Source organism: Haliaeetus albicilla, chromosome 12 (assembly GCF_947461875.1).
Source record: "Haliaeetus albicilla chromosome 12, bHalAlb1.1, whole genome shotgun sequence".
Classification (NCBI taxonomy): domain Eukaryota; kingdom Metazoa; phylum Chordata; class Aves; order Accipitriformes; family Accipitridae; genus Haliaeetus; species Haliaeetus albicilla.
The window spans coordinates 39,304,528-39,327,207 of record NC_091494.1 but is presented as its reverse complement, the minus strand read 5'-3'; the positions used below and the strand labels follow the sequence as shown (position 1 = coordinate 39,327,207).

The following is a 22,680-nucleotide window of genomic DNA, read 5'->3' as shown; positions in this document are numbered from 1 at the left end:
TGGAAAAACTTGATTGATTTCATTAACTGGAACAACCTAGGACTCCCTAACTATATTGACTCAGCTCTCTGAGCTTCTGCAGCTCTTATGATGGTGCAGGAGATGTCAGTTTTTCATAGCTAGGGTTTTCATAAGCATGACTTACATCTGAAACATAGCATGGCACTTCAATTATTAATAAAAGGTGGGGGTGGGGAACCTAAGGGGTATGCAATTCTCCCAGAGTTCCCATAGGCTGTTTCTGCCCTTTTTTTTTTTGGGGGGGGGGGGATAAAAACCCAAAGAAATACAAAATGAATAAAACCCTTGTACTTTAAGTGAACCTGATAAAATAATTGGCACTAGTCTGCTTCTGTGCTTTCAAGTCTATTTTAAAGTTTATATGCATATGTAAGTGGATTGGGTGTAACTCTTTAATTTCTTCATTAAGAATACTTCATCTTAAAAGGACATTCTTTCTAAGCCTAGATTATGATTCTCATATACTGCTAATGAAGACTTCTTTAAATGAGTTATTGCTAGTGTTGGAAGATGTCACTCTCACTTCCATTATTGTGGTGCAAGTCTACTGCTACCTATTTCACACTTGCTTACAAAAATGGTACCCTCCCTAACTGGAAGCTGGTGATCTACATATGCACCCACATGACTTCCCTGTGCAAGCTACTAGCTTGGATCTTAGGTATTGCTGGATAGTGATAATGTTCAAAAGGTAGCAGATAACTTGTCTGCATATATATTCATGTCTCTTCTTATGGTTAGCAGCAATAATGTTTCCTGCAGAGCAATCACTTGTGAACTCACCTACATAAAAATACTTCTGCTGGGCTATTTAAGCCATTTGAGTTTTTTCATCCAGCTCAGAACATGATTGTGAGACACTTATATTGCTGTCACTGGTGTATCAACAGGGTTGCAGTTTTTACATGTCACAAAAGATATTGTCTTGCAAAAATCACACTATCCTGAGCTGATTAGTGATGACTTTATACTTTTGACTGTTACTTTAACTGCTTTTTCTTTACCTCAGAAGAAAGCTGCAGCAAGTAATAAGCTTTACTGTAGAGTTTTTAAAGCCTCTAATCAGACCAATGGCTATTGTAACCCTATTGCATCTTCTGCCTGAGAAGTGGATGTCAGTGTTGCTAACCTTCTGCCTCTGTGCCTGTGCTGCCAAATGAAGGGTAAGACTGAACTGTGGTTGCGGCATGTTCCCAGCCCTGCCTGCCTTCTGTATTAACGGGAGAGACTGCAGGTGGCACCCAGCACCTGCAGAAGAAGCTGTAGACAGTGCCAGACTGAGGAGCAGAACACAAGTCTAACACCACAGACACTGCAACACCCTTGGGACCAGATTCTGGTATTATCTTAGTAGTACACATGCAAAGCGGAAAGAACCATCTGCCTTGTAATGCTGAAGCCTTTAATGTTCTGGGGTGAAAAACCAACCAAATAGGGCTTTTATGTATCTGCAGTGAAGCCTCATGTGTCCTTTGCTTTGTTGTCAAACCTCCAACTTTGACCTAAAAGCATCAGTTAGAAAACCATGATTTTCTGTGTAACGGTCTATAGGGAACTGAAAGAATTAACCTACATAAAAGCAGTTATGCTAAGCCAGCTTTAATAAGTTAAATCATTGCTTCCACATACTTTGTTTGTGGGTTTATAAGGGTAACGACACAATGACTTGTGAAACATAATTTGGAATTCTTGAGTAATCTTCAGTTTTCTAACTCTGTAAAATATTTCATCTTCCTGTAGAGGGTGCTACAGGCAGCCTCACAGTCTGGTTTGCTTCTAAGAGGTTGATGTGGAGTTTCATCCAGCCTGGACCACTCAGGTATGATGTACTTTATTTTCCTATTAAGAAAATACTGTGAGAAAATCCATCGGGGCGCCTCTTGGAATTACAGAAAACATTTCTGTGCTAATTCCCGAGTATTTAATTAGATTAAATACTGAATATAAGGTATAATCTTTTAAAAGTGGTATGTCAGGGTACTATCACTTTAAAGCACAACTTGCTTTAATTGCTTTTTAGCATATATGTAGTTAATTTGACTTTTCTATCTCTGTAAAGGGGATGAGAATGCAGAACGCTTGTTGAATAGTGTTATTTCTACTTTTTTTACTGAAGTACTACTTTCAGAATTATCTAATATATTGAGTTAATAATAGAACGCTGCAAACTCTTCTCTAGATGCCTGACAGCTCAGTGGCTTAATAATTAACTTTCTGGGGACCAACACTTTGTTTTTATCCAAGAAAAATGTGTTCAACCTATCCACCATTGAGCCCTGTTCTTGGCAGCACCTATTTCCACAAGCAACAATCTACAGTGATTATGAGTAAGTGACTGGAGTGAGTCACTCCTTATTCTAAGAAAATGCAAACTATTTCTGAGGTTAGGATCACAGTCACCCATTAGGCTGTGTCTTTAGCTTAAAAAAGTGGTAGAAGCAAAAAGGGAGAGGAAAATTGTTATTGCTTCTGGTTCTTGGTTTGTTAGTTGGGTGGTTTGTTTTGGGTTTTTTTCTGTGTTGCCCAGCCAGATTTAAGAGCTAGCCTTCTTTATTTGGTAAATGCCTAATTCAGGACGAGGGCTGGAATAAATGTCTGGTCGCCTACCTACCAGTCTGCCAACTCTTCTGTGCTGAAAGCAACAATAACAGACCCCAGCTGACATCAACTGGCTTGGAATGCAGTTATTGCTAATGCTATTTTATCTGTGGAGTGATGGCAAGATTTCAGTCTAAGATCTCAGCAAACGTAACCACCACCAAAATTCTGATGCTAGCAGATGTTGCCTATGTGATTGCTTCCACTTGCTGTTTCCAAAGATGCTAGGCTCTGAAAGAAGAGCAGAAGCTTTGCAGTCCTGTTGTTCAATAGCACGTCCGCTCACTTTCCACTGCAGGAAGAACAGTTTAAACTGTGGAAAAGCTAGAAATGGTCATATTAGGAGCAATCTATTCTTTATTTCCCTGTGATTTAGACTGAAATATTCTCTTAAGTGAAGCTGCTTCCTGCTACCCTATACAGAATGATTTAAATTGCACAGAACTACAGTGGTATATCAGCAAAAAGGAACAGCTGTAAGTTTACAGGAAAAGGAATTCATTAGCCAACAATATTTCACAGATCTCTTCTGTTTGTAAATCCATTTTACAGCAGAGCAAACTGAGATACAAGACAGTTATCCACAGATGTTAAAAAAGTAGCTGGTAGAATTAACCTGGAGCCTGGGAATCCTGATGTCCGTTCCTCTAGTTAACCCATGGCACCTCTGGTCACGATTATCCTTTTGCTTGAATACAGCATTATCCCAGGGTTATTGAATCTCTTTTGTGACGAGGTATGACATAACATTTAAGCACAGGTCTAAACTTTTGGAGTGTGTGTAATTTGGGGAAAGTACTGTTATTCAAAACAGAAGTAATTAATGTAGGTTGATTGTGACTGGTGATATCTGGCCTATAGAAGAAAATGTTGGCACTTTCACTTAAAACCTAATAGGAAACACATCAACCCTTTGGTCTGAGTTAAAAACTTAAGCTTGACTTGCCTTCAGGGTACTGTGTTAGGAGACAAGTCTAAGAGAGAATTAGGTGACCCCTCCTAAGGTTGGGAGGAGTGTACCCAACCCAGATGCAAATTTCAGGAAAAAAGCATTCACAAGAACATTCAAGCTACAAATGTGCAAAGCTGTTCGTTGTGTTTGGAAAACACTTCTGTCTTATTGATCCACGGTGTGGCACTGATAGGGGTCAGGCAGAAACTCAGCATGTAAACAGCTAAGAAAGAATTGATTTGCTGTGAGTTTCGTAGCACTTCATATGGAATAAGGGTCACTGGATTCCAGTCCTGTTTCTGACTGCAGAGCACTGTCTGTCTCAGACTGGCTCCAGGAAATGGACGCTCTTCCGCAGAAGCCAGAAGATTTCGTGGAAGAGCTGTGGCCTGTTTCCAGGTTGCAGTTCACCCACTGCCCTAGGGAGTGTCATTAGCAGGAGGGAAGTGAAGTTGGGATTTAAAAGGATGAGGAGAGGAGAGAAAAATTAAAGCAGGGTGGAGAAAAATTCTGTTAATTCTTATTAAGCAGAACTTGCTTGACCACATTAAAATGTTGTGCTAATCATTTAAATAAAACAATGGACCAAATCCAGAAGTGATGTATAAATCATACATCAGAAACGGGAGTTTCAACTGACTGACATACTAAAAGCAAAATCAATGGCACTGATTTCACTGCAGAAGAGGTTGGATTACACCTATGAGCTCAACAAAAGAGGCAGTATAATGAGGAAGCGTTCCACTTTATTTTGTATCTTTCTCAATTTGCATTGCAATGTGAAATGATAATCATGAGGTCATTTTCTGAAGGTGTGATTTTTAGAGAGAGAGAGAGAAAAATAGTGGAGATCTGCCTAATTTGTTATCTGTAACAGATTGCTTTCCGTACAGGTTCACAGTGGTAAAATAGCTATAATACCAGGAGTATGTAATAATGCTCTGTGGGCATGTGGAAGATTGGATGTACAAAGTTATCAGAAAATCTTGAATAATCTCCAAGGCACATTTCTACCATCCAAATCACTTCATTTTTACCCACTATATGAAACAGATGTAAAAATAGCTCTTTCATCAGTGGATTGCTACACATATTTGGGCTGCAGAGGTTCAATTCTGTTCAAAGCAATACTGTGAAATCATTTGCAGAATGTTGCTGTTAATCAGAAGCAGCAATTTAATGTTACGTATCCATCTCTCCTCCCACCCCCAGCTCCCCTTCCCAATTCTGAGCAGGAAACGACACTTGGACAGAGCTCAGCATACTAACTTTCTGGATAGACTCTCTAGGAATGAGGAGGGACTTGAATTCTCTCCATATGTCATTTCCTTTCCCCTAATGGCTAAAAAAACCCATTGCTGCAGTCCATATAACTTACAATAGAGAGAACATTACCAATATAGGAAAATAAAGGCAGGGGGATGGGACAGACAGGACATCCACATTCCATTTCTGAAGAACTGCTTTGCAAAATTTGACTTGAATTAAGCAGGAATCTTTCTTCTGTGTAGAAAGATTGTTTTATATAGTTCCTAAAATCAAAGCTATTACCCCATCTGTACTTAAGTGTATATCAACACCTGCAGTCTGTGGCCAGGCATGGATTAGAAAAGGAAAATGTTAAGTAGAGGAGGAATAGTAACAACTGCCTGAGATTTAAATTAAGTCAGGAAGGGAAAAACAGAGGTGATTGAGGAAGACTGACAATGGGGATCTAATAATTTCTAATAAAACCGATTTTAATAGCAAATAATCCTAGAAATTAAGAAAAATTAGATTAGTCCACTCCTACAACCAGCTTTTGTCCAGACTACCTTTAAAAACTTTTCTGTTCATTATAACCAATAGCGTGTGCACTTAACACTGCTGCAAAATACAAAATTTCATCTGCTATATTGCACAGCGGATTTGCAGCTGTCAACAGAATTCAGTGTGCCATAGTTAGAAACAAAAAAAGAAACCTACAGGAGTAAGCATGACAAAAAAACCCAAAAACCATTTTAACTAAATGGAAAGCTTACTTCCTTGTAGCCAACCGTGTATTAGACTCAAACTGGAACATAATGTATTTCTAGCAATATAATCCAAATGTTTGTTAAATTTGTAGCAACCAAACTGTGCAAGGCACTTTGCAGAACAAATGAGAGATGACATTTGCTCAAAAAAACCCTGAATTTTGCAATCAGTGAATGAGTACATATGTATTTAGGGGCTAGAAGTATCTGCCTGTAGGATGATTACATCTGATCGCAGAACCAAGACCTTGCATCTTTTATTAGACATATTGCCCCTGAATTCTGCTGCTAAAAAGAAAAGAAAAAAAACACCTTTCCTCCAGTTCTATTTTTAAAGGGTTTCAAGAGTGGAATAAAAGAATGATTCAAGGCACATGGTGACAGATTTTGCTTTAGGTTACTTTTAGCACTTCACTAGACCCACTAACCTACTTAAATATCTGTGCTGTTCTTTTCTGGCATGCAACCTTGCTTTATCATTTTTAGGATGAAATAGTTTTAGAGATAACTGTATCTTAAATCCTCTCAAACTGATTTCACAGTGGACTCGTGGGTGATTCTGTTAAAAGAAAGCACAAAAGCTAGTATAGACTGTGGATGTGTTAGGTATGTCTGCAGTTCAGAAAGTGTTAGGAATTGGATAAAAAAAGAGGGATTGTTGTGTTTATTGAACCTACAAATGCTTTTGTGTCACGATTGATCTTATTTATAGATTTAGTTTTCATGTAGCATGTTTATAAATGTCTACAAACTTGTTAATGTAAGACAAAGCAGAATGCTTCCAAAGCTTGCTAGCCTGGGTTCTTTTCCGTAATTCACAAAACTGTGTGAATATACGTGGTATGCGCATTTTAAGACAGCTCATTCTGAATCTTGGTCATTGTTTCCCCATGGCAGAAAACAACCTTGTGGGGTTAAGGCTTTGTTAGCTATTTTTGTCTTTGAACCTTGCAGATTCAATTACCTGTAGCAGTACACAATATTGTTATAATTCAATAAATGTCCTGGAATTAATCTTGTCTCTCGAATGGAAATCTTTGGAAGCAACCTCTATAAGACACATGGAAAATCTTCCACTTGCTTGAAGAAACACAGAAAATCAGAACTACCAGGTGAGGGCTGTTTCAACCAGTTTACACTGCCCCAAGATGCTTGCTGTCTCTGCCAAAATTAGATAGGTAGAGGAGTGTGTTGCCAGCCTCATTGCCTATCTATATCAGTATTTGTCTCTAATAGCCACAGTCCCTGCAACAGATTGGAATGGGATAAATTCGTCCTCGAAAACTTCATCTTAACCCCTGACGTGGAATTCTGTAAAGTTAGGAACATGAGGTTTTAATCCCTGAATATTTAGGTAAGTAACAATAGCCAGTAAGAACAAGCTAATTATGCCAAAGTATTAAGGCTTATCAGATGATGTTCTAGGGCTTTTTGGGAGTCAGGAAAGCATCTCTGCTTTCCTTGGCTGCATGTATGGAAGGTGCATCACAGAACATTTTTTACTTCTTCCAAAGCATTAAACAGCGGCTGTGGCCCAAGCAGGATGTTAACTAGGCAGACCAAGAGATTGATTTAACATGGCAGCTACCTTCGAATGTATCACTGTTGATCAACAGTGTCTAAGGGGTGAATTTAGAGCAGCAGGACTGAGTCAGCTTTTGGCATCACTGTCAGTGGCACCCTGCTTTCAGCATCAGCATAATTAAGACTCAGAGAGACTTACAATATAGAAGATTTTACAGCTCATCTTTTGCAGAAAACAGAATTGTTATTTCAAATTGATTCTGGGCCACAGAGGATAAGAAAGATTAGAGAAGGTTTGGTATTCCTTTAGAGGCTAAATAATATGGCTTGGTTGAAAACAGTGCTGTATGTCAACTCTCTTAAATGCTTGTTTGGGCTGACAGTCTTCCTAATAACACTTCATTTGTCTAAGCTGCATACCACTGGGACAAATACGCACCATCTCAATTTGAATCAGATGTTGTAGTACAGTAGTAAAGTTAAAATCTTGATACATGTCACTCAGAGGAGACTGTTTTCTAACTGTCTTATTCTGTAAGGTCTTTTATGAACCTATTTATATCAGCCAAATAAATCTAAGGATGAGATTCTACAGTTGCTTCATTCACAAAGCAACATGAGAAAGTCCTGCAGAGCAGTTGCATGAGGGAACATGTGGCTCTTCAGGAAACCTTAGTAATTTCAGTTGGAATACTTAGCATGTAGCTCTCAAAGCACTTGACGAAGCCAGTCATCCAAGAGTCCGGTAAATAAATTGTATTATCACCAGTATTTTATGGATAAATAAGTGGAAATAATGGAAGAATAAAGGAAATATTTTTCAGAAAAAGACATTCTTTTTGGCCTAGGACTTTTGAAGACCTAGTTTGTACTTTCAGTCAGCATTCCCGTCAATTTTGAATGTAAGACAAATCAGGGAAAATATCTTAGGCCTAAGATACTTCACTGTGCTTAAAGACTGAAGCTGGGCTCTGCCCTTTGTGCTGGGCTGTTAAAAATGCTGTGCAAAGCCTGTCATTGGGTTATGGGTTGCGAGACACTGTACGTCGAACAGCAGAGAACAGTGTTGACTTCAGCTAGGCAACAGGGCTGGGGCTGGAACGTGGGTATAATCTCCAGTCTTTTACCCAAGCGCTAGGACATGGTTTCTCATGATAGAATCACCTCTTTTAGAAACTGAATTTTAGCCTCTGGCTAGTAATAAAATGCAATGCATCTATATATTCTGTGTTCAATGCTTGTCTCTTTAAAATCTGCCTTTTTTCTTCTTATAAAGTTGCATTAGGATAGTGCTGTCCTGCAGGACATGATGAGGAAATAACATGGCTAAAGAACTGCATGGAGTATCTGTGCATCAGTTACTAATCTGTTCTGGATGGATGGACTTAAAAGTTATCTTAGTGACTAACCACTGGAAAATCTGTGATATGGGAGCTCATGCATTTTTTTGTAGCCACAGCTGCAGTCATTTCCCTTAAGAGACACATCATTTCCCCAAGACACATCCTGTCTCAGAGGGCTATGGTGTCTGCTGCTCCAAGCTTCTGCCCCCTTTTTCAGTAGCCAGCATATGGGTGGAGATTTCCTTCCTAGTTTCTTCTCCTGAAAAGCTTCATCTCAAGCTCCAGCTTGAGAAATGGATTGAATCTTGACCTCTTGCATAAACATTGTCTCTGCATGCCAAAGGGAGACTTAGTGAGAACCAGAGTCCCTGTCTAGACGTGTTTCTTCATCATGTAACTCTGATAGGTATGTCTTCCATTGCTGGGTTAACTCTCTTTGTCTCTGAGTATTAACGGTGCCAGAGTTAAACCAGATATTTAAGCATGTGCATCTGAATACTTTAATGTAGTTTGTTCACTAGCAACGCAAACAATGCTGCAGTCTGATAATTTTCATAATGTGCGAAGGGAAATAAGGAATCTTGTACAAAATGAAACTATCTATTCCTGTTCTTTCTTCCTGAAGTGCAGAAGCACTTTATACATGACTTCGGTAGGGTTTGATCCTTTTGTGCAGAAGAGTGGCAGGGAAGATAACAGAAAGCGTCATGGAGGACAGAATTCTGTTCCGGAACAGGACAGAAATGTGATGTATCTGCAATGAATTTAGGAAGTACTTTTGCTACAGTAAGAAGTTATGCTTGGATTAGAGAACGATTAGAAGAAAAACCTGTGCCAAAGCAGCAGACTAAGAGAATGATGCCTGTTGCAAGCAAAGATGTTGATGGAACAGGGCAAGGCTGCTAATCTAGTCTAATGGCTAGATTTTACTGAGTAGTGTGTTGGGACACCAACGTAGATAAGGCCTGCTTGTTATTAAGGACTGTATGAACACGATAAGAGGAAGTCTTTGCTTTGAAGACCCTTGCTTTTAATGGTGGAAATTGGCTTGGGAGAGACAGTACATGCTAGTGAAAAGTACATCACAGGCAAACAAAGGTGTCTTTAAAATGATGCTTTGCAAAGTGATAAATAGGAATGCTTTGAAAGGGAACGAGTTAATCAGGTGAATTAAGAGTCAGGGCACACTGGTGGTATAAATATTCATAATTTTTCACAATTTCTTTTTTTTATTTAGCTTTTATTTTGGTCAACATTAACAAAGCTTTGCCAAAAAAAAAGAAATATATCAATGTGATAAGAAAGGGAAGAGACTTTTGTGAATATTTCAAATTTATTACTTTTCAGATGACATTGGACCTGATAAGTTTAAATCTTAATGGGGTAGCCTAGCTATATACTGCTGTAATACTTTTCTTCTCAGAACTACACCATTAGGTGGCAAAAATAGGCATTTAGCATTAACAGTTGCACATACAAGGGAAATACATCATAGAGAAAAAGGAAATGGAGGTGTCATTCTCTTCTGAACAACCCTGTCTTTAACTGCATGGTCTCTAGGGGTGGTGTCTGTAATTCAACCACAACAGGCTCTGGGAAATTTATTAAATGACGACTGGTAGAAAGAAATACAATCTAGATAATTTTAAATATCTTTATTTTTTTAAATTGTCTCAGGAAAATAGTTTTAACCTTTCAATTTACTCACAAAAGCTTAATAATAGGGGCAGAACTCTCTTGCTTTCTTGATATCATCACAGAAGCTGGGGAAGAATGTGATATAACACCAGCCAGCTCTCATTACTGCTGAAAGAATGTGGTGTGATTAAACCTCTACACCGAAAGAAATGGAATGTAATTCTTAAATGTTGATTTGCTTTCAACACATACCACATGCTGAGGAATGAGTTTCCAGTGTACTCTTCCGTTTCTAAAGATGGAAAGGACCTCACTTCCAAAAAGCTAACTACAACTGTCCTCTTCTGAAAATGAACACTATTTGGTTAAAGATGTTTGTTCACGTTTCCCAGTGTCCAAAACCACTAAATCCTTGGAGAAATATCTATGAATGCAAAGCCTTCTTCTTCCTATTGGGAAATTGAAGAAATCAAAGCCCTTTTTTTGTGCAGCCATAGAACAAAGGAAGTTTTTGTATTTCTAAATACTTCTTCAAAAATGTCACTAATATGATACCAACTATTAAATTATTTTGTCCTTATAGACTCCTCTACAACCCTGTCGGTGTCCTAGAGATGCCTGAGCTTACCCCTTTTCTATACATTTTGTCCAACCCTTGAGACTGTGCCTCAGTTGCTAACTTCTGGCTGAAGACGACTGGATGGGACTCCCTCCTGAGTCCAGCAGCGAGGCTGTCATCCAAAAGTGAGCTCCGGTGTGATGCAGGGCACTCCCTTCCCTCTGGATCTGAGCTAGCTACCTCATCTTGAAAGGATTTGTTGCTCAATGATATCAGCCTAGAGTGAAACACGGATCACTTGTCAGCAGTTAGTAATGATATTTCCTTGCTTATCTCGCAAGATCAGCACCGTAAAGCATGAAACCTCTTTTTGCCCTTGAAATGGAACTGCATAGACAAAATTTACTGTAAACTGTTGGTTTCTAAAACCTAAACCAGGATCAGCAAGATATCTGTTCCATTAATCTGAGAATATTTTGAGAACTTGGGGGATAGCACTGGCACAAGAAATTCGGGCTCGTAACATTTTGTGTGGAATTCTTTTGTTGGAAAAGTAGCACTTTTCGATCATTGGGTACTGTCAGTATCTTTGGTCTCCTACATTCGCTGCTGCTCTTGGTGCTTTGCAGGACTGCCTGACCGCTGTTCGCTGCAGATCTTGCACAGATCCCTCATGGAGCAGCTTGTCTTAAATTCTGCTTGTCAATTCTACTCAGTGAAGGGGAGCAATGAATAAAAATCCTGATTTCCCTCCAGAATTGGGAGATACAATGGGAGAGAAACATGTGTAGGACATCCAAGGTGCAGTCACTGTAATGCTTATACAAAGCCAGAAGGGAAGAGGCGAGCGGTTTGCATCTGGTGTGTTTGTCTAGCCAAGTGCAACCTGATCTAGTTCATTTCTACCTACATTAGTCAAGAGAGGACATAGTCCTGACCTAAATGGGACATGTACCATGCCTGCAGGTGCTATTGAGAGCTAAACCCCCTCTTCTCTCACCCTATTAAATACATACCTACCGTATAGGACTTTCCTATGTGTCACGGATGCATTAGTAAAAAGGCTCAAGTCACATAGGTTATTTAAAAATAAACACACACAATCAAATATTGCACATATTTAAAAAAAATGCACTACAGTAGCAGCAATCTTGCAGCCCATGTGTTTTATAGTGACCTAAATGCATGAACTGTCAATTAATGCTCTAACACTTGCAATATATCACAGTATTTTCACTGAAAGGTGAGCAGCCTGTCCAAAAATCTTAGAAAAAAATGTATAGTTCAGCAAGTTGATTTCTGAAAAGCAGTATGAAACTAATTATACTTCATGACCTTTAAAATACACCTTTAATGAAAGCGTTAAAATGTTCATATACCTACTCAGCAATGAAATACTATATTTAAACCCAGTAGTTGTGGTTTTTTTAAAATATTGGCATTGCAATTAATGTCTGACACACTAGTTATCCATTGGAAAGAGATCACGTAGCAAGAGTACTATGTTTAACATAACATTAAATACTTTTGTCAAATTATATCGGAATTATTGAATGCTAGGTCCAGAGTGCTGCAAGACCCCAGAAACAAATAATCATCACATTAGGAAAAATCTAGAATAACCTAGAAATATGTTAAGTATGTGAAAAGTGGCTTTATATTTTGTTTTTCTATTCAGTTCAGCAGTGGCCAGATAATGTTGCAATATTTGCAAACCATCAGCCATTTGCTTTTTATAGTTGGTTTTAGAAAAGGATAATGACCTGGCTGTGTGAATTTCCAACAGATTGAAACTTTAATAGTATGACCTTCAATTATGAAGACTGATTTTTCTTTCTTTTTTTTTTTTAATGCAGGAATCAGGACACCTGGAATGTCTTTGAGGTGTGTGTGAATTTACATAACTATTATAAAGTAACTTTTAAACTGTTTCAGTGCAGCATATAAGCCATAAAATCAGCAGATATATTGTGTCTGTGTTCTGTAGTAAGTGAAGTTTAGACTTTACTTGTTTCAAATTCTCTTTGCTTGAAATAGCGGCTAAGCAATGAATCAGCACTTTCTCTCGTGCTCTGCCTATGCTGTAAAGAAAGGTTTGTTTCTAACGTTTGCTTGCTTTGTGTTAAACAGGCAATTGCACGGCCAACAGACAGAGTGCTGTGTGAGGAAGGGATCCCAGGTCCTGATCCCAGGACTCCACTGCTCCCAGGTGAAGTGACACTGGAACAGCAGTGCCACCACAGCAGGAACCATGGAAAATTTCCACCTGGAAGAACCTGGCGCTTAAGACACACTTTGGGAGGAAGGAGATGTGAGTCCGCATGTACCCGCTGTGGGGAGGGGGTCTCATTTTAAGGGAGGAAAGCTTTGAGAACCACTTCCAACGCCTTCAGTGGGAAAAAATCAGTTCCTCGCCCCAGATTTGATCTAATGAGGCCTAAGCTCTGAGCTCACTCAAGATGGGACCGCTCCAGAGACACTTACAGCTCAGTTCTGTGTATGTAACTCAGACAGTAAACCTCCTAGGCTGTGTAGAAGCTACAGTATAAACTCTGTGAAGCACAGGTCATCTTTTCATCCCACGTTCGGATCCTGATCCATAGGCTGGATCGTAATCTATGACTACCCGTGTGATAATACTTTACAGGTTGCCTCAGCAGGAAGAAGCCAGTGCAATGACAGGACTGAATGAGCACAGAGTGTTAGTAAGGTTGTTAGTAAGAATAGGTGTGTGGTTTATTAGCTCAGTCTTCTAAGGTAAACTTTACCGTGGCCATCTTCGTAGCTTTTCTGGGAGCTATTCCCACCCTTCAGAGGCCCCTTTGACCCTGCAGAAATGCGCCCAGGACTCTGCTGCAGTGTGGAGCTCCCCTCGCTCAAAGCATGCTGCAGTGCTGGGAAAACTCTGGAAAGAGTCACCTTTTCTCCGGGATGGGAGTTAAATTAGGCCACACGGCGTGGATGCGAGCCTTTTTTTTTTTTTTTTTTTTTTTTTTAATTTGAGAACGGCAGCTCACAGAACTGGGCTGCCGATTTCCACAAAGCGCGGCTAATAAGTGAATCGGTCCAAAGTTTAAGTTTCCACGGCCAGTCCGTCACCCCCTACCCAGACAAAACGCCGCCCCGGACCAGCAGCACTCCTCGAGTGACCGCCCCACGGCTCTGAATTCTCACCCCTACGGCCTTTTCCCATTTGTACCGTTAATTCTCCCGTCCCAACCACCCCCCCAACTTCACTGCCACCTTCGTCCCCGTCTCCCCCCTCCTCTCCCTCCCAGCCATGGCAATCCCCCCCCCCCCCCCCCTTTCCCTCAGCTCTCCCGGGGAGGACCCCAAGCGTCGACGCCACCTGACGCGGTTCCCCCTTCGGCATCCCCGGGCAGACCCCGAGGCGGGGCGGCCTCCCCCCCCCTGCCCGGCGAAGGGGAGGGCGGGCAGGCAGGCGGCCTCCCCCAGGGGGGGCAGGCCGGGCCGAGCCGGGGGAGGGGAGACGAGACGAGGCGAGGCGGCCGTCTGTCTGTCCGTCCAGCCCGCCGTGCAACCTCCGTCCCCGGCTTTGTTGTAGCTCGCCGCCCCGGACTGCGAGGCCGGGGGGGGGGGGCGGGGAAGCTGAGGGAAGGGAAGCGGGGAAGGCGGCCGCGTCTCCTCCTCCTCCGCCTCTTCCTCGGCCCCGGCCCCGCTCATGGCGACGCTGGGCACATCCGGGCTTCTCCTCCTCCTCCGGCGGCCGCCGCTGCCCTGAGCGCCCGGCCCGACTCCATTAGCGCCTCCCCCGCCCCCCCTTCTCCTCCTCCTCCTCCTCCTCCTCCTCCTCCCCCGTCTCCCTTCCCGGACCCAGAGGCAGGGGGAGCCCCGGGCAAGGCAGCGCCGAGCCCGCCGAGGACATGTCCAACCAAGGGGCCCGGCGGAACGGGCCCGTCAAGCTGCGACTGACAGGTGAGGCTGAGCGGGCAGGCTCCGACGGGGCCTGCCACCCACCCGCCCACTCACCTCACCCGCCCGGCCGGGCGGCGGGGGTGTTCGGGCCGCCGTGTCGGGCAAGGAGGGGAAGGGAAGAGCGGCGGGGTGCTCGGCGAAGCGGCGAAGCCCGGCCTCCCGGGGGGGAGCGGGGGTGAGGAGAGCCCAGCTGTGGAGAGGGCGGGAGCCGGGCTCCCTCCATGTGTCTTTGAGGTTGAACCTGGGGCCGGAGGAGTCCCTCAGGCCTCGGGGGGGGTGGGGGTCGGTCGGGGGCGGCGAGCTCTTCCCTGCCCCGCCGCGGGGTCTGTGCCTCCGGAACAACATGTCTTTACGGGCTCCGGGGCGGGGGTGCCGCCCGCCCTCACCGCCCGGCCCGGCCCCGGCCCCGGCCCCGGGCCCGGGCTCCCCCCGCAGCCCGCCGGGGGTCTGCAGGCGTGGGGGAGGCGGCCGGGGTGAACTTCAGGCACTGGGGCACCTTCTCCTCTTCCTCCGCACCCCAACTTTTTTTGTTGGTTTTTTTTTGTTGTTGGTTCCCTTCGTCTTCTCGGTGAAAACTCGAAAGAAACTGTCACACTCTTTGTTTTGATCTCTTTGTTTATTGTTTTTTGTTGCTTTGGGTTTTGGGTTTTTTTTTTTTAAACCAACTTCCTCAGTTAAGATTGTACACAGTTCGTCTGGTAAAGCGCCTTTACGCTGCCCTCTTTCAGAAGACCACTTGACCTCTAATATTATTTTAAAATATCATAAAAACTGTTCACCTGCGTGCTGGGAAGGAAAATAAGTTGGTTTTGAATACTTAAAAGTATGTTCTTTTCCGTATAAGAACCCAGGTAAACAGGTTTAGAGGAAAAGCCTTGGAAGTTCTGCTAGAGCTTTCTTAAAAAAAAAATACAGGAGTCTTTAAAGAAAAGAGCTAGTTCAAAGTACTGTAAGTCCCCCAGCAGATAAATGATATTTTGTGTTCTAAAGTGTCAGTGCATGAAGGTAAGCAATTAGAAAATAACAGATAACACTGTGAATATTCTTCTCTGCATATAGTGTATTGAACCAGCTTGCAAAACAAACGTTTTTAAAAATACTAAAAGAGTTGATATATTTACTTTAGGTGCATGAGAAATATTTCCAGTTTAATGCCTATTAAAGAGGTGTTTTCATACTTATTTTTCAAAGTATGCTATTTTTACAGGGAAAGTAAAATGTATCTGGTTATGTTTTACTTTGGAAATACTTGGACTAAATTTGTAATCTAGTTTTCATGGACATTTGTGAGTGTCTATATATTACACTTAGAAATAAAACTCTTAAAATAAGCATAGCTGGGACTGATGCATGAAACAGTGCTGCCTTGTTTTTACAGAGTGTTTTGTAGCTTTCTCTTCAGGTTATTGCTTTATGATGCAGCACTTTAATACTTTTTTTCCTGAGCAGTGAGTGCTCAGACTTGCTTATCTTTGAAACATTAAAAATGGTCTGTAGCCTTATGTAAAAGCATGGAAAGTACTGTTTAGGGAGTTGTATCTTTCACCTTTGGATTTTGTGTTCCAATTTGTTCATATTTATTTTATTTTTATTAAGGCTTAAGCATATAATGAAACTGTGTCTGTGACAATATAAGTATGTTATGGGGAGTGTGATTGTGAGCAAGAAATAGGCAGTAGCTTTACATACGGAGTTTTAGTTGAGCGGTCAGTCCCCAAAAGAAGCAGGTACAATCTTAAGGAACATTTCTGAGGGGTTTTTTGTCATCATATATTTTAGGAAGGGAATATGCAGAGCATGGGACGCTGGCAAAATTGTCTTTCTAGGGACTCTTCCAAGGTTAGCAGCTCTTGCAGTTGCTGAGTACCAGTTCTGTTGCTTGGAAGTTTATATGAAACATTGGCCTATTTCTCGAGTTAAAAAGGCTTGCAGTGTTTTATGCTTTAGCTAATTGTGAGTTGTTTCACATAAGGTCATTTGTTGTAAGGAAGCTTTACATGTTTAAGAAAAATACTGAATTTTATCAATTCAGCTGACATGTTGTCAGTTCTTGCCTAGGAATAGTTTTAAGTGTTCTGCGTGGTTTTGATTACCCTTTTTGATTGGAAAAGCAGTTTGAGGGCTCTTGAATTCTAAAACTGTTTGGAATTAAAAGAATCTCTATATCCAGTGTTTTTAAAAGTTTATTCTTCAACTGACAAATGCTATTTAATCTTAATTTTCTTTGGCTGTATGAAACTAGCAGTCTTCTGTTTTGGCTTGAATATTTATAGGATTAATTCTGCAATCATGGTATAATAGTTATCTTTTCTGTTCATTATCTCTAAATTAGATGGTATAGATTAAAAAATGAATTTCAAGAACTGGATTCAATTAGCAGTTTTTCAGGACATAAACATTAAAGGTTTAGATGGAAAACATTGTTTTGACTGACTGGATAAATGACAGGGTAATGTTTGATGTGAGTCCAAGAACTGATCTGGAGCTAGTGCCCAACTTCTCAGTCCATCTTGAGGAGCCAAATAAAATATTTAACCTAGGTCTCATTTTGCAAAAAAGGTTGATTCTTTGTTGGGACCTTAAGAAAGTTCTGAGAAATGTTTGGCATACCTTTACACTAAGTGTTTAACAGTTTATTTAGGTCTGGGTTCCATAACAGAGAAAAACCACAGCGGTGGCATACTTCTAGTAAGTTTTTATTTAGTTTGCAGTGCATCTGTGTTATACATTTCTTATAAAAGGTTATTCTTTTGCTCCTAGGTTTAGTTGTCTCGTAAATATCACTTGAATCTTTAGTGATACGTATGTCAGTGCATTTTGCACAACCTTGAGCTAGTAAATTGGTGGATAATTGTTAAAACCCAAATATTATGCCTTCTGATGATATTTCACTTCTAGTATGAGGCGCAAGTGCTTGTTTCTGATTAAAATATAGGCAATGTAATTTAAGTTAGCTAAAGTCTAGAATTGCACTAGTCTTTTCCAACATTTATCTTAGCAGCTTGTAATAACATTATCCCAGGAATTCCTAATATAAGGAAAGTCCCTTCAACTGACATTTGTACCACCATTTTATCTAGTCCTATCCCAAGTACATCTGAGTTGTACAAAAGCTGCAAGTGCAGTCATCCCCCTTCCGTTCTTACTGTGATATTTCTCAGTGTTGTGTTGAATTTGTGGATTTGTAAAGATACTATACTCTCAGGCAGAATGCACTCTTCTTTCTTCCACCCCCCATGTTGAATTGCATTAATCTTACATTCTTCAGAAAACTGAGAAATGACCATTGCTTTCAGTTGCTCGGTAAATATTTTATGTGCTAATCTGTGAATTATGTGACATTAAAATAGTTACATTTGACTGCTTTCACTTACGATATCAATGACAGTTATCTGAATGAAGTCCATAGGGCTGTTTTTATCAAGTAGAAAGACGTATTTTAAAATCAGTTTGAAGTCTGAAGAACTACATGGGCACTAGAATATATTGAGTTGTATAAAGGTGAGCACATGAATTTATTTAGTTCATGTGTTAGAGCTAGCGTTTGTGTCGGAATAGTTAACAAGTAAAGATACTTTGATAGCCACAAAGCACAGTTACACTGTATTGTAAAAAGTGGTAATAAATATCCCGTGGATAAAACTGGAATGAGCTGGAAGAGTGGTGTTGGTAAAGAATCAGAGGTAGGCCTGAAGAGTTGTTAGATCTGGTTTTCTTCCTCCTTACTGCTGTAAGGTTTTAGGTTTCCTGGCAGAAGTTGCTAATTAGGGAAATAAAAGCACTGGATCTTGTGTTGTAGAAAATAGACAGCATCTCATCTTCTGTCCTACTGTCTCTCTTGTTGATTTTACTGTCTATTCATTCCTTACGGTACAAAGGTGGTACTGTACTATAAGGTTATAGTGTTGAATGAAGAAGGTGCTAGGGTTTTTTTTATCAGTTCCTAGAAACTCTTGTGATGTTAATAATATTTCCCCAGAAAGATATGTATTATTTAGAAAAAACCAGAATATTCTTGAGTTTTGCAAAACAGTGTGGAATCTCCAAACCTGTTTTTTGCAGTGGATAAATCTAACAGTTAATATAATCGAAAACAGTGGTTAACCAAAATTTTGAATTCTCATTAGTGTTGTTGGAAGTGGGACTGAAGTTTATGGATAGAAGAGCTGCATTATAGGAACAGCATTACTGATTGATAAAGTAGCTACCTATATTTTTAAGTAGCAAGGATATGGTTTCATAGTTGACTTAAATCGTAGTGCAATTTTAGGTCAGTTTAAAATCTGAGTGCTCTTTCTTTTTACTCTTTGTAGTCCCTGGCTTCACTTTTCTGGGCCTTCCCTTGTGTTGACTCCAGCAACTGTGTAGCTATTTGATGAGCTCAAAGCTAATCCTACCAAGAAAAAAATGGGGTTTTTGCATTGAAGGAGAGGGATGCACATGAGAAGCTGAAAAGAGGGCAGGACTGCCTCCTTTACCAGCAACCTATAGTTAGATAGGCTTTGGTCAACAATAAAACAATGGGGTTCCTTCATGTAAGGTGTATTTGACTTAATGACACATGACTTACAAAAAAACTAGTACTTAAGAAATTAGAATCAATAAATTACATAGTAGGTGGATTAAACTGGTGCCATCTTAACAAAGTCAATAGGCATGTGTCTAATCAGATTGTATAGGGATTGATGGATGCTTGGCCCTCAATATTTTCATCAAAGTATGAAGTGTGTGTGTATATATGCTCTTTATATATACAGTACATAGTTATAGATATTTATGTACATATAAATCAGTTGTGGATCACAGGGACACCAAAGAATTGCAATAAACAACCCAGCAGCTGTATGGAGCCGTCTCAACTGCTTGTTTCAACAGGATCAGCTTATATGACAAAGTTTTATTTGTCTGGGTATAAAATTAGGTATCAGTGTTCAAGGATATGTAAAGGGGTATCGTGGCAAGGAAAAAGATCAAAAAGAGTTTGGGGGAGGAAATCATAGTAGGAAAAGAGTTCTACAGGAGCGAAAAGGCCCAATATTCATCTTTGGTTGTAGAATCAGGAAAGCATCGAGTAGAAGTGAGTACAGGATTTACGTGTGTAGGTAACATGGGACATAGGCAGGAGACGTATGGAAAATTTGCAGTCAGTCCTAATGTTAATGTTTAAAAAAATAAAGCTTTTGGGGAAAAAATAAAAGCAAAACCCTGGGGGTAGAAAAATAGCGAGTAATTTTTAGACTGTACTTTTCGGTTACGTTTAAAGAGTTTAAGCTGTCCCATAATGTCTGTCTGCAAGGCTGAACTTAGCTAAGTAACTCAGCTAGTGGTGATAAATTATTTTCTATTTTCTTTTTTGTTTGTTAATCACACTGAAAATCTAATCAGGCCCCAGATGAAGACATTTTGTCTTCTTTATGTTCCTAAGGTGAATGGGTTGATCCCTAAAAGAAGACAGCTTTTAATGTTTTGTTCTGTTTTATCTCATGGCCTTTGAAGTGTGTCCTTGCTTTGCCATCTTACTTAAAATGGCATCTCACTATTGGGCCAGACCTTGCGAGTGTTTAAAAACGTGGATGATTTCTTTGGGTGTCTTCTCATTGCAATAATGAGATGACCTAACTTCTGACTTGGCTTAATGGCATGAGTACATTACTACGCAGGCTATTACGTGCATGCTTTAATATGTAAAATGTAAATACTCATGACACGTGCAATGTCTGAGATCATTCTAGTGACTTCTGAGGGGCTGGTAGGGATTAATCTCAATAACGTTAGACAGTGCATATAAAAGTAGCTACTGTGCATGTCTGCTATTAGCAAAGCACATTTCCTATTTGGGAAAGAGGATCAAAATCTTGAGGGACATTTGACAGTAGCATATTCAAGGAAGCAAACTGTTGACTTTTTCTTGCTACTTAAACTTTAAATACTTTCAATGAAAGCATAGATAAGAATGCTTGTAACTTTAAAGAAATCTTCATCTGTAGATAACAAAGCTCAGGACAAAATTGGCTAAGCATTATCATCTGAGTTTAAGTGGGGAGACTGATACGGAATGGAGAGTAGACATGCTCAAGATCATAAAAAGGATAAACCATGTAAAGCTGGGATTTAGAGCCACTACCTTTTGACTTTTTGCCCATGAACATTGTTTCTCTTGAGTTTAAGTCCACAGTAAACATGGTTCTGTTTTGGGCCTTCTGCGACTATGCATTTGGGATGATTTGGGTTCAGTTCTCTCTTACATGCTGTATTTGTGATGCAGCACCATCAGCTGTATTTTAGCATCCTGCAGATTCTTGGCAATTACTTTTTTCCTACTTCAAAATACTTTTTTTGCTTTTGCTCAGGCAAATTAGACTAGGAGGACTGGTATCCCCAAAAGTGAGTAAAAAGTATTGCTTAGATGAAGTGTTATTCACATTTTCAAAATTCTGAAAGTGAAAGAACAAGTAGCGGTATGTGAGTTTATGTGGCTGTATCCTGTTGTTAATTTTCTGGAATGACTCTTGGCCAGTACATATTTAACACAATTTAACCAGGGTTGTTTTCGTGCAGAAAGGGAGAGTCACTCCAAGCAGTGTAAACTGGTTCAATGCATCCTTTCTATAATGAATTAATTTAAGTTGTTTCAAATATGCAGAGCATGTACAGACTATGTAATTTACAGGTCACAGTAAAAATATGTACCCAGATTCTACTATTCATGCTTAAATTAGCATGTGTGATGCCATCTTGCCACAAACATTAGAGTGACAATGCCATAGTAAGGCTTTCCAACCCACAGCACTGTTTTTTGGGATGCACACATCGCTCTGCTCCATCCCATGCTGTCAGATGGGGTGGGCTGAGGAATATATCCAATTTAAAAGCAACCTCTTCCTCTGGTCCCCCTTTTTAACTGGGTGTAGAGGAGGACTGTTGTGGGTTGTCGTGTGTGTGTGTGTGTGAGGGTGGTGGCTTAAGTCAGCCAGGTGTTTGCAGAACAGCACGCTGTTGGTGGGATTGGGGGTGTATCTTGGCTGATCCCATGAAATAGTTTTAAACAAGTGACATACACTAATTTTCATTCTGCCGTGACCCAGATTTTAATATTAGTGATGGAGTTAAATGGAGTCATAACTAATATATCTGTAATGATACTTCTTTTTAACATACCTATTTGATTCAGAGTTTATATATAGATGCATACATAAATTCAATGATAGATGCAGTTGTGCTTAATCAAAGGTGGGAATCTGTATCAGTAATACTAGAGGCATTTTCTGAAAACTTGAGCCAATTTGGTGATTTCTTTGTAATACAAATAAAGACTAGGCTGTGTGCTTCTAAAACTGCATATGGTAAAGCATCTGCTTTGTGCATATCATAGGACATGAAGAATGTGGACAGAGTATACTCAAAGTTTGCTGTTTTATTTTAGTGAAAGGTAGTCTACTACCTTTTGCAATTATTTTTCATGGAAAACATGTAAACGTATTAAAATGGATCCTCTTATTCTTGGTGGAAGAAGGAAGATCTTATCTCCATTAGAGTATTTATAAAGATGGCTGGTTAAAAAAAATAAATGTGCAAAGGAACTAAACATGTCCAGAAAAAATGGCATAGAATTACATTCATGCTTAACTGTCTGGGATTAGAGATTCATAGCATTAATTGTGCCAAGCATTTAGGTGTCCTTATGACAAATAATTCTTCAACTGAACTTTTAACAGAAAATTTTCACCTTATGTTGTTCTGAAATGATTAATTTATGATGTGTATAAATATTTATTTTCAGAGAAAAAGCTCTCACCCACTATTTTCCCTGATGGATTTATTAAAATAACGGTTTATAGCTCTGTATAGAAGACTAAGTGCAGGACTAAATGAGTAGTAGCATTGTGCCTAGGTGTAGTTAATATTAAGATATCCTCCTCTCTGTTTAGCAGCAAAATAAGTACTTCTTATTTGTCTTAATTTATAAAAGGTGATACCAGATGTGATAGAAGAAACTTTATAAAGCTGGAGCTGGTGTAGGCAGGTGTTGCCATTTGGAGGCAGAAGGGGTCATTTGTAAAGGTGAAACAGAACAGAGTGGGGCAAAAGTGATCA

The 22,680-nt window shown here is 40.2% G+C and overlaps 1 protein-coding gene and 1 long non-coding RNA gene across 6 annotated transcripts in view; both read left to right on the top strand.

Annotated features, from left to right (window-relative positions):
- Positions 1–329: 329 nt before the first annotated feature.
- LOC138688205 (uncharacterized) lies at positions 330–12,857 on the top strand. The gene is made up of 3 exons (XR_011327275.1): positions 330–3,355; positions 12,507–12,534; positions 12,781–12,857. It is a non-coding gene; the product is annotated as an uncharacterized lncRNA (long non-coding RNA).
- Positions 12,858–14,028: 1,171 nt separating this feature from the next.
- The window catches only part of SMURF2 (SMAD specific E3 ubiquitin protein ligase 2), a 67,854-nt gene continuing 59,202 nt past the window's right edge, over positions 14,029–22,680 (top strand). For all 5 annotated transcript variants that reach the window (XR_011327274.1, XR_011327273.1, XR_011327271.1 and 2 more), the window contains exon 1: positions 14,029–14,586. Coding sequence is in view for 1 of the 5 variants with exons in the window: in XM_069799305.1 (XP_069655406.1) it covers positions 14,535–14,586 (52 nt within the window). In the remaining 4 variants the exon portion in view is untranslated. The remainder of the gene's footprint in view (positions 14,587–22,680) is intronic.